The 12890-nt window shown below is 38.5% G+C and overlaps 1 protein-coding gene across 1 annotated transcript in view; it reads right to left on the reverse strand.

Annotated features, from left to right (window-relative positions):
- Positions 1–12890, reverse strand: part of LOC126343008 (Hermansky-Pudlak syndrome 1 protein homolog) — a 232838-nt gene that overhangs the window by 187652 nt on the left and 32296 nt on the right. Inside the window, exon 5 of the mRNA XM_050001904.1 lies at positions 6613–6958. Coding sequence (XP_049857861.1) covers positions 6613–6958 — 346 coding nt within the window. The remainder of the gene's footprint in view (positions 1–6612; positions 6959–12890) is intronic.

Below are 12890 nucleotides of genomic sequence, written 5' to 3' on the forward strand. Positions count from 1 at the left end.
AATGGGGATTACCATCACATACCACAGTCTTTCAGGAGATAGACTTCAGACTCATTGATTGGTTCTAATGCCAACATTTTAGGTCATTTGTAGTTTTCAATTGTTTATAAATAATGTTTTACCTATATTTTGTGTACACATGGCCATTATTAATGTTTATTTATGACTTCTAAAGTGCGTATGAAAAATTTCTATACATGTTTTTTAGCTATAAAACAACTGAATAGTTTATGGGTCTATGTATATGATCGATAGTTAGAACTGTAATGACAAAAGAAGAAAAGCTGGAGGAAAGACCCGCCATATAAATGAAGCAAAAGTGGGTCAATGGAAAAGATGGAAGGGATTTGGAGAATGCACTAACTGAGGATACAGCACCAGTCAGTAGTCTTGGATATGAGGCTGAAATTTATACACCTACAAGGAATTAAGAGTACCACATGGATTTTGGCTCCATTGGCACAGATGTGGAATGTTTAAATAGTGCTCCACGGCATTTATTTATTAGAAAAAAAGCTATGTGTGAGCCATGTATATGTTGAGGTTAAAACCATATAATATTTGATGGCACCAATGCAGCACTTTGAATTTGCCGCCTCTAGGCAGCAGACTGTTTTATTTAGTATTGTAAATTGGATGGGCCAGTATTTATTTTGCATTCTTTTCTCAATAAATTGGAAAGTTGAATTTACATGTGTGTACAGACTGTTATTGATCAAAGTCTTGTTACACATGATAGGTTGCTGGCACAAATCCTAAGACTTATCTTAGCATTATAATTAAAAACTATCATATTTCTTAACAAAGGCTATCAGATATTTGTATTATCTGGAAAAACCATTTAGCAATTGGGTCTAGTTACAAACAGGTTACAGTTTTTACTTTTGCCAAATCTTGCAACAGAATCTGAATTTCAAGAGAAGCTAGCCATTGACCTAAATGCAATATTAGTCAACACTCAAATTAAATTATTAACTTTTGTTTAGAATTTCACTGTTTGCTAATGTGTAGCAAGTGCATGTTCATTTGTGTGTACTTTTGTTTATGAGACATCTGTGAAAGTAAATAGGACTGTAGATTAATTTCCTTGGTTACTTTAAATATTGCTTTGCCCAGAACCATATAGTTTAATTTTGTAACTTTTAATGTGAGCGAGTGATTCACTGGTTAGTTACTCTCTCATGGTAAAGTGTCTAATCAACAATACAGTGAAAAGGTGATCCAATAGCCTTTTTTGTGGAACAGATAATGGAGAGAGAATTAAACACTTTTGAAATTTTGTATTTATTTCCTTGCTTACTAAAATGTATCTCCTATTTGTTGATGACCTATAATTTTACCTCACTATGACTCAACTGCATTTTTGTTTGAGGTAACTGATATGGTTTACAATTCATTTTTTGTAGGCTGATTAAGGTATATTTCAGGGAAGAACAAATAACATTACGAGAAGGAAAGTTGCTTCTCACCATATAGCGGAGATGCTGAGTCGCAGTTAGGCACAGCCAAAAGACTCTCACAATTACAGCTTTTGGCCGTTAAGGTCTAATGCACACGTGCACACACACACACACACACACACACACACACACACACACACACACACACACACACACACACACACACAGAACAGCAGTCTCAGGCAGCTGAAACCACACTGCAAGCAGAAGCACTAGTGCACGATGGGAGTGGCAACTGGGTTGGTGTAAGGAGGAGGCTGGACCAGGAAAGGAGAGTGATAGTATGGTGGGGGCTGACTGACAGGGAAGTGCTGCATGTTACCCTGGGGGCAGGGGAGAGGTGGAAAAGGAGAGAACTAGTGTAAGAGTTGGGGCTTACGGGCACTCATTGTTGAGGTCATCAGCGCCCTGACACACATTAGAAGAAATGAATATGGACAGACTTAGCAAAATCTAAGCATACACACAAAGAAAGAATGAAAATGCTGTAGAAGAAAATAAAACGTAAAGAAAGCAAAAACTGAGCATCAAGAATGCCACAGGAAATTGTCATTGGCTGGCCACTTACATAAAACATGGGCGAGCACGTCACCCTGTGAACAAATTAAGACCCTATCCCTAAAATCTTGATAAAATCATTGGACAAGTCACAGAACTTTAAAACTTTAACCACATTTGTGGGAATATTTCCTAAAAGAGATGGCAGATCCGCCAGCAAGTCAGCTGCGGCCCGCTGGTCAGAAAATAAAACGCAATCCAATAAAACGTGGTGCACAGTGATCTGGACACCACAAGCACCACACATTAGAGGGTCCTCTCACTGGAGCAGGAAGCCACACATCATAGGACTATGGCCTACCCAAAGACGAGTGAGGAGAACCTCATCCCGTCTACAGGGTTGGAAGGAAGTACACCACACATGTGTTGTGGGCTTGACTAAATGGAGCTTACTGTCAGTCATTTCCAGCCACTCATCTTCCCACCGACGCATGACTAATGAGCTCAACAGCAAGGTGAGTGCGTGCAGGGGGATGGCACACTGAAATACTTACAGATCAAGACACGCCACCTTGGCTGCGAGATCTTCCCTTTCGTTCCCAGCAATGCGGACTTGCCCTGGAACCCAGTAGAAAGCCACCACCTTCCCCAGTCGACATAGTTGGAAGAGGGCATCTTGGATACAAACACCACAATGAGTGAAGGAGTTGGAACAGACAAGAAATTTAGGATGGGGAGAATGTCTCATCTGCTCCAGCGCCTGTAAGCTTGCAGACATTTCTGCATCAAAAACAGGCAGTCAGACCTTGAGGACACAATTTGGAATAACAATAGAGCAACCAACGGAATCCCCGTGTCTCAAACTATCTGTAAAAACAGTTACATAATCGTGGTGCTCATATAAAATACCAGAAAATGTTGCATTAAAAATGGTGGCAGGAGTGTGATCTCTCTCTTGTACCGCACCAAACCTAAAATCACTCTGGGCCTCTCCAGTAACCAGGGGTGCAGGCAGTTAAAACCCTGTATTTGGGGTTGTACAGACTCCACAAGGAGAGAAATAAAAAGACTGGGTGTGGTGACGGAATGACAGCTGTGTAGTGCTGGAATGAGAACAGGGAAGGAGCTGGATGGGTGAGGACAGTGACTAATGAAGGTTGAGGCCAGAATGGTTATGGGAATGTAGGATATATTGCAGGGAAAGTTCCCAACTGTGCAATTTAGAAAAGCTGGTGTTGGTGGGAAGGATTCATATGGTACAGGCTGTGAAGCACAGTGGTATTCTGTCGTTCACTGAACCTAGACAATATACTCATCCATCCTCACACAACCCCTGCTGCCAACCCCTTACCTCATGGGTCATACCGCAGTAATAGACCAAGATGCAAGATCTGTCCCACACATCCTCCAGTCCAGTCACTAACGTCTCCTATCCCATCAAAGGCAGGGCTACCTGTGGAACCAGTCATGTGGTCTACAAGCTAAGCTACAACCATGTGCTAAATTCTATGTAGGCATGACAACCAACAAACTGTCTTTCCAGGTGAATGATCACCAACAAACTGTGGCCAAGAAACAAGTGGACCACCCTGTTGATGAACACGCTGCCTAACATGATATCCTTCATTTCAATGACTGCTTCAGTGCCTGTGCCATATGGATCCTTTCCACCAACACCAGCTTTTCTGAATTGTGCAGGTGGGAACTTTCCATGTAATACGAGACGGAATCCAAAATTTTCGGGACTGGTGCTGCCATCTGGAAAGTAGGAGTAGTAGATCTTTGCACTGTTGGGTGGCGAGAACTGCATATCCGATGAGTCAGTGTGTGTAGTGGCATTCAGCTGGGAGGACGTGTTGCGTGTCCACACTTGATTTCCTGAGTTTGGTATGTGGCAATTTTACGATGGATCCGCAAACAGACCAGCGTGTGCTTATCGAATTCTGTGCAAATCTCGGGAAAAGTGCTACGGAGACCCTTGCAATGATTCAACTAGATTTACAGTTATGACCCAGATTCCCACCCAACAAAACAGTGAATTCGGCATACTACTGTGACATTTTGAAACAGCTCTGCGAAAACGTGCAGAGACGACGGCCCGAACATTGGCATCAAGGGAACTGGTTGCTGCATCATGACAACGCACCCTGTCATATGACCTTGCTCACCAGGACCTTTTCGGCAAGGAACAACATGGCAGTTGTGCCCCACCCACCGTACTCGTCAGATTTGGCATCTTGCGACTTCATGCTATTCCCAAATCTGAAACTCGTGCTGAAAGGCCGTCAGTTTGACACTCTAGAGAGGATTTAAACAGCATTGCTGGTGGTGATAAACACCCTCAAAGAACAGGATTTCTAGAAAATGTTTGACCAGTGGCAGAAGCACTGGGTCCGGTGTGTACGTGCGGATGGGAACTTCTTCAAGGGTAATAGTGACCATTAATCCAAAGGTAAGGTTTTCAACAAAAAATTTTGGATAGCACCTCGTACATCCTACATTCCTGTAACCCTCCTGGCCTCAACCTTCATTAGTCACTGTCCTCACCCATCCAGCCCCTTCCTTGTTCCCATTCCAGCACTACACAACCATCATTCGACCACCATACCCAGTCTTTTTATTTCCCTCGTTTTCCCTTTTCTGCTACCCCCCCCCCCCCCCCAGTTCCCCACCTCTACCCTGCCCTCAGTCTAACCTGTAGCACAACGCTATCGTTGAGACTGCAGTCGTGTGTGTGTGTGTGTGTGTGTGTGTGTGTGTGTGTGAGAGAGAGAGAGAGAGAGAGAGAGAGAGAGAGAGAGAGAGAGAGAGAGAGAGAGAGAGAGAGAGAGAGGGAGGGAGAGAGAGAGAGCGCACGCGTGAAAGGTCTTAATGGCCAAAAGCAATAATTGTGAGTCTTTTTGCTGTGCCTATCTGCGACTCAGCATCTCCATTATATGGTGAGTAGCAACTTTTTTTCTCATAATATTGTTACATTCTATTCAAGAAAGAACAAATAATTTTGACTAAAATTATCCACTAGTAACATAATCAAGGTCAGAGTTTAACACACAACTTATATAGAGTTGTATGAGAGGGTGTAATTTGGTTCCAAAGGTAGTTCAAAAATGGCATTACCAAGTCAGCACAAAATTTTAGTACTTAGGTTGAAATACCATTATAGCCAGAATAGTTACAGCTTTTAGTGACTTTTGTGAGCTCCCTAAGAGAGCAATGAGTTGGTGAAACTTATGTCTACTGGTGGTGTATGCACTGCATATGTGTGTATGTGTGTGTGTGTGTGTGTGTGTGTGTGTGTGTGTGTCTTCACCTATAGTTAGAGGGAATTCACTGATTTAGTAACCAATGATTTAAATTTAATATGATTTGGTTTACTGTTACTGTCAATATCATTTGCCTTTCTGTGTATATTCATTTCATGCATAATACTGCAAATTTCCTTTATTTTATTATTATAATTTTAAATTTTGAAGGTGCTGGTTTGTGAGAGCAGAGATTCTCCCAGTGGGGGCACAATAACCGGCCACAACGAGGCATCCAGGGTGACACAATTTTTGCTTTTTTGACACCATTGTAAAACAAAATGGAGTTTTATCTGTAGTGTCCTTTTAGTTTTTCATTAAAGCTAGTTCTCTGCAGTATGTGAAGCCTTCTCTTTCTGGCACAAGGTACTTTCATTTTAGAGAACCATTTCTTTCTATTTCCACTGTATTGTTCATACCCAATTGTAAAGGGGAACTGGTTCGAAAAGTTGTAGGAATATTTTTAGGAAAGAATTTAATTACTCATTACTGTGTTCACTTAATGAATTTCTTCCCATTGTTCATTCTGTAAATTCTCCATCAAGAGTGTAATTTTGTCAGCATTTATGAGTGTGCGAAATTGTATGATTCCCTTTTTAGTTAATTGATGAGGACTCTCTCTTTCTGACATCTGATCATCTGGGTCAGACAAACCTTGAAACATGTTTTGGACATTAATAGTCAGTTGCTGTTACATATGCCCTTCTGCTCTTTGTGGGAATAATGTTGCGAGGATCAAGCTAAAGGTGGACATCAGCAATTCTAAGTGACCTTGAGCAGGACTAATCAAGATGAAATCCATATTGAAATCTCCATATACAATTATGTAACAATTGTTTCTACCAAGTCTCATCAGTACCCTGTCTAGTTGCTTACAGAAATTTAAAACATTTGTTGTTGGGGCCCAGTAAACTGTCAGAACCACTATTTTGTGTGTTTCCAGGTTTATTACTGAAGTGGAGCTTTTCAGTGCAGCACTCACTTACATCTATGGTATTTTAATTAAAAAACACACACACAATGGAAACAAAAATACCCAAAAAACACATTGGTGTATCAAACTATACATCTAAAGTACACAGATACGGGATGAATAACTAGCACTTTGGCCCTTGAACAATGGGAAAACAGAGCACTTTACATATGCGAAGAACACTAATGTCATACATAAACTATGAAGATCTATTTTAAACGAAATCACAAAGGTTATGAAAATTAAGAAATTAGTTGCAGAAACTGAAATTTAACACTGAATATTAACATTTATCTTATAACTAAAGATGAACAACTGGATATAAGGACAAAAGAGCATATAATTCTTGTGCATTAAATGTATTTTCTGTACTTCTTACCTCAATTATAAACAGCAGATAAACACCATCCTCAACTGAAGTTATGTGTACAATATGTGGAGTGTACACGGAACAACCTCCGGTTAATAGGACAAGTTGTGTATTGAGGACATCTTGTTCACAGCTGCCATCAAACATATCCACACTAACTGTAAGAGACGTTGCAAGCTGTTTTTTTGTATGGTGTGGACTATCACGAGGACTACCAGCAGGGCTGTAGAACTCTTCACTAGAATCACTTTCAGTTGCTTCAGAAGGACGTGTTCCACTTGGCATCATGTAGTGGGCTTCACACAGCAAGCTCAGAAATATTATATCATGTGGTGACAGGTCCTGGGCGTTACGACTGTCAACAATTATTACTGAATATGAGTTCACAATATGACTCAGCATCACAGGCAATAATAATCTATGACAAATTAGTAGTAGTAGGAGGAGGAGGAGGAGGATGGGTATGAAGCTGTAGTAAAGTAGTAAAGCAGAGAGAGAGAGAGAGAGAGAGAGAGAGAGAGAGAGAGAGAGAGAGAGAACTTTATCATTTCTCATATAGCAATTTACATATGATCATATGAGCACTTACATTTAGGCCTACAACTCAGATTTCTGTAGTGTGGCCATTTTCAATAAATACCACAAAGTGGTGAAGTACAAGAGTTTTATTGTGAAAATACCAGTGTTTCAGAAACATTCATCCATTTTAACAAGACTCTGTCTTCTTTACGAAGATAGAAACCTAAGGTGAATTTTACTTTACACATGGAAACTAAATGTTTATCTTAGCTCTAGCCATATGCTGCTGTGGTTACCAGTTGGCATTTCCCTGGTGCAGCCAGCTCGTTTGCTCATTCATGTCTGCAACTCTACATGTCATCTTTATGGTGAGTAGCAATCTATCATTTTCATAATTGTAACAATATTATGAAAAAGATAGCTGCTACTCATCATAAAGTAGAGATGCTGAGTTGCAGTCAGACACAACAAAAAGACTGTCAGAAAATGAGCTTTTGAACAACAAGGCCTTCATCAGAGATGGAGCACACGCACACACACACACACACACACACACACACACACACACACACACACACTTTGACTATGATCTGCATGTTTGTAATGCATACTGAACTTTTGTGAAAGGTTGATGAAAGCTTTTATAATAAACATAATTGCATAATTGTAAAAAGGTCACCAAGACTGTATGTGCATGTTTGTGAGAAATATACTTTTGTAATATTGCATGATAAAAACTTTGTAGTTGCAAGTTGAAATTTACATCAAGTTTCTATCTTCATTCATGTAGAATAATCACTCTTGTGAAACTGAATGTACCTTTTTAAAATACCCTGCATTTTCACAAGGATACTGAATGTATGATTCCCAACAAAAGATCACTGGGGCACAAGCAACATTGCAGGCTAAATCAGATGAACTTTAAGGCATGTAACTTCAACAAAATGAGATCATAGCCTATAAATCTCAATGAGAGAAATATTCCTCACTCATTTCATGTCTTTGTGTTGCAGTAACAACTGACATACCTAGTCACTATCTTGGTTCTGTGCAGTTTCCTGCCTCGCTCACAATCAAAGGCTAAACTCGACATATATCACTCTATAAAACAAAATAATCAAAAGAAACAATACAGTTAGAATTTGCTGCTACTCTGCCTATGATAAACACAAAATCATAGACAACTTTCAGTAATGTCATCAGCTATGTTACAAATAGTCACCATTCAACTGATGTCTCCTTTAAAACCATTGAAGAAGAGTGTTTACGTTTCTTTTTAATAAAACAGTGATCCCTGTTCTGTGTTTTGTTTGATTTACAATGTTGTTCAAAATTTGACAGTTATTTCTGCTGTACAATGCACAACTCTGAGACCTGTAGTGTCACTTTTCTCTCTGTCAACAATTCTCAATTCAAAGTAACATTCTTGATTAGGTCCTTAAATAAATTTCGTATTCCTTATCAACTTTCAGATTCTGGAGTGTAATTAATATCAGTTAATTTAACTTTGTAAATGCCATTGTTACAATCCTTACTTCTGAAATTTTAGTTTTGGTGCAATTGTAACTGTACAATTTTTTGCACAATTGTACTTGGAAAGACTTACACATAGTAAATTTACCTTTCATGTGCCAGATTTGGGGTTAAGTACATTTGTCAGCAACACGCTAAATTTTCTGAAGAGCTTTTTATGAGCATATAGCAAGCCTAAACTAACATAGCCTAGAGGATGCATCAGCTCTTCAGAGCTCATAGACTAGTTAGGCATAAAAGTATCATTTAAAGGGACTGGAACAGTGTGTCACAAGAGCAGAGACAGCATTCCTTTTGTTTGTGTGGGATGCTCTCACTGGACATTAGAAATGAGCTCTGTTTACTTGCTTTAATCTCATCAGTGGGTCCTAAAACGCCGTTTCCAAACTTGCTGCCTCCATACGTTCAATGACTCGATTTGTTAGTCTCCTCTAGTGTCCATTTAACTGAAAACTCTGCATTTCAGTCTGATGTTGGATAAAAGTGGGCTATATCAGCGTAGAAAGGAGATAGAGTACACAAGTCCACAGGATAACTGAGGACTCGTTGACTGCTGCTCCATATACAACCACTGGGCATGATTATCATTATATACCAATATAGTAACTGACTGGTAATAGTGAATATTGATCTGTTTACACACACATTTTAAACACTACCGTGAATTTAATTTAATGTTGAAACTTTATTCAGGGAATATCTGACAAGTACACTGACATACACACACACCTATGACACATTACCAAGTACATGACGACAGTACAAGAAAACAGGACATGGGGATGAGGTGTGTTTTCTAAATGGTGATTAATTATTACAATAAATTTACTGCACTTTTCAAAAACGTAACAGAAGTTAATAAGCTACATAACTCACTGTTAGCTCATAAACACAAGTTGCCATGACCAAAATAATACACAAATAGCCCATTTTTTGGTCACAGGGACGAAACAGTAATGTTACTCTGTGTTTAGTTTTTGTGTGACAGAATACTATGTTTTCTTATGGTGAAGGTGGAATAAGCAAGAATACAACCACTTTGAATGTACTGCACAAAAAGGTTGTCTGAAGCATGGACTATAGCACTTATCTTCTTCAGACATCACTCTTCCCCTATTGGAGAACATTTGCAATTGTATTCACTCCATCACTTAGTTTTTGTCTTACTCCCTCCACAGTCTCACAAGAACCAGCCTTGTTAAAGATCATCTATCCCACAAACTGGTCCTTTCACGATGAAAATGCTCCTTAACAAAAATGAAATTGTACATTCAACTCCTATGATAAGTCATGACTGCCCTTACACTCTTAAAGCTCCAGTAACAGAACAAGTCAATGAGTAGGAAGTGACCACAGTGTCACCATTCTCATACTCATCATACTTGAGGAATTATTGTGGGAAGGAAGGAAGTCGGTATAGCAGTGACACCAACAGTAACTTGATTTCTAATGTATGCGACCCTCAACATCAACCTCATACTCACTCCATTTCTGATCTCTAGCTCTCACCTACTTTGAAAAATAATGGAGTTATTTTGATGCTGTTTTAATTATGAATATTAAAACTTCAAGATCTGGTAGCAGCAAATAAGGAATTAGAGAAACTGATACCTGCAGTTTTTAACAACGTGATCAAGCAAACCTAATTAATATCAAACTTGTGGTACCTGCTGCAAACATGCAAGCTTTAGTGTAACATCTTCAGTACAGGGTATTCAGTGATTAGTCGGTTTCAAATTCACTCCAGAATTTTCCAGTCAATTTTTTTTCCAGGTTACTATTTTATTAAGTTTGACAGTAAAATATCCTTTGTTTTCAAAATTATGTACTGTTAATTATTAGAAGATCCATAATTAATTATAACATATTTCTTTAGTTGTATAAATCACAGATATGAATTAAAATATTTATAAAATATTGTGTCCTGACTTACAGGCAGTAGAAAATATCAAACAACAAGTCAAAAATCCTGTTTTTACAAATATACATATAAAATTACATTTTGATTAAAGGGAACAACCTCTATAAACTTATCGTAATAAAAGTGAATAAATAATTTCTTTGAGTCTTCTATCTCTGCTGAAGGGTTTGGGGCTTCACTCAAGATATTTGTTCTTTTTGTTTCTTTCATTTGTTCAACAATCGTTCGTCTTTCTCTCTTTCACTTTTCTTCTCATTATTATTCATACCAAGAATGTGCACTGTAAAAACAATATATAAGACTTTTCTCGATGTCGAAATTGTCAACTCTATTAGCGTCCTGGACTGTGTCACACATGTATCTTCAAGCAATGAGGCTTTTTTTCCTCTCTGTTTCATTTTCAACTATAATTTCATATTTTACAGAAAAGCCTTGTCCAACAGAAGCATTTTCATGTGACATCATTAACATAATTTGTACAAAATGTTGGAAATTTGTGCCTGGCTTTGAAAATAATTTGATTATATGAATCCAGGATTTATCAAGATAATTTTCACTTCTTTTGTAAGATTTCTTTTTTTCTCTCGAAATCTCCACAAACACAAGTTTGTCACCATCTGTCTTTGAACCCAACATTCTTCCATTTGATACCAAAGTTTCAAGACATGCTGTCCATATTCTTTGAGCTACTTCATGGTTTAACATGAGTTCTGGATTCAAGCAGGAAATCACATATGTTTTAAGCTGCATTTGAGGGGGTGACCTTTCTCGCAACACCTCTAGTACACCAAAATTGCATGTTCACATTTTCCTTTAGCGACAATATTTCTTTTTCACATAAATTCTTAATTTGGTTTAGTGCACTTCTTGTAGCAAAATCCAGATTGAACTGTCTTGCCATAATAAGATTCTTTACAGCCTTCAAGTCGATTTTCATTAAAGATGAGTTTTTGCTTTTTAAGACATCTAGTTTCACAACCCACTATATCAAAATGTTCACAAGATTACATTATTAACCATACAGAAATAGAGCCATAGAGATATTGTTCTGAGAACTGAGTAAAAATAGTTTCAACAAACATGCTATTGAACTGAAGAATGTCAGTTTCGGAGCTATCAAATTTGCCATTTACAACTTCAGAAACAATTCTCACACTGTATGACTGAGGAACGGTTTAAGACTACTTCATCTCAGTAATGTAAGTTCAAATATATTCGAGAATTTCCACAGCTGTTTCAGCTGCATGGGCATTTTCAACCTATCTTGTTCCATAAATAACATACGAAAGGATGAAGATCCAGTTATCTCAGTGTATTGTAACCTCCATGCAGGTAAGTCATGAAATAAATAATAAAGCACTCTCCAAAATGACACAACTTCCCAGTTAATTTCAGATGTACCTGTTTTGAAAGTGCCACAAATATGTGCAATTGTGCTAATTACAGGTGTGAATTTGTAGCACCTGTAGACCATCAAAGGATTCTTTTAGTTCCTTGTTCAAGTCATTTAATAATTTTAAATGCTCACTGTGCAGCTTTGCAGATGTGCAAAGCACAGTTCCAACTTTCTTTATATTTCTTTCTTTCTTTCTTTAAGGAATACACAGCCACCTGATTGTATATTTCAAAACAAAGATTCCAAGACTTACCAAGCGGGAAAGCGCCGGCAGACAGGCACATGAACAAAACACACAAACACACACACACACAGAATTACTAGCTTTCGCAACCAATGGTTGCTTCTTCAGGAAGGAGAGGGAAAGACGAAAGGATGTGGGTTTTAAGGGAGAGGGTAAGCAGACATGCTTGTGTCTGTGTATGTGCGGATGGATATGTGTGTGTGTGTGTGTGCGCGAGTGTACACCTGTCCTTTTTTTCCCCTAAGGGAAGTCTTTCCGCTCCCGGGATTGGAATGACTCCTTACCCTCTCCCTTAAAACCCACATACTTTCGTCTTTCCCTCTCCTTCCTGAAGAAGCAACCATCGGTTGCGAAAGCTAGTAATTCTGTGTGTGTGTTTGTGTGTTTTGTTCATGTGCCTGTCTGCCGGCGCTTTCCCGCTTGGTAAGTCTTGGAATCTTTGTTTTTAATATATTTTTCCCATGTGGAAGTTTCTTTCTATTTTATTTACATCATCATTGATTGTATATTTCCTTATATTTCCTGCATACCATCTAGATTTTGGCTTTCATGCCATTATTGAGTACAATGATTTTAGATCATTAACATATTTTGCTGTGTACTGTGCTGGGTGACATATTATTTCACATCATTATCGAATACAATGTTCTTAGACCATTAACATGATTTTGCAG

This window comes from Schistocerca gregaria, chromosome 1 (genome assembly GCF_023897955.1).
Source record: "Schistocerca gregaria isolate iqSchGreg1 chromosome 1, iqSchGreg1.2, whole genome shotgun sequence".
Classification (NCBI taxonomy): domain Eukaryota; kingdom Metazoa; phylum Arthropoda; class Insecta; order Orthoptera; family Acrididae; genus Schistocerca; species Schistocerca gregaria.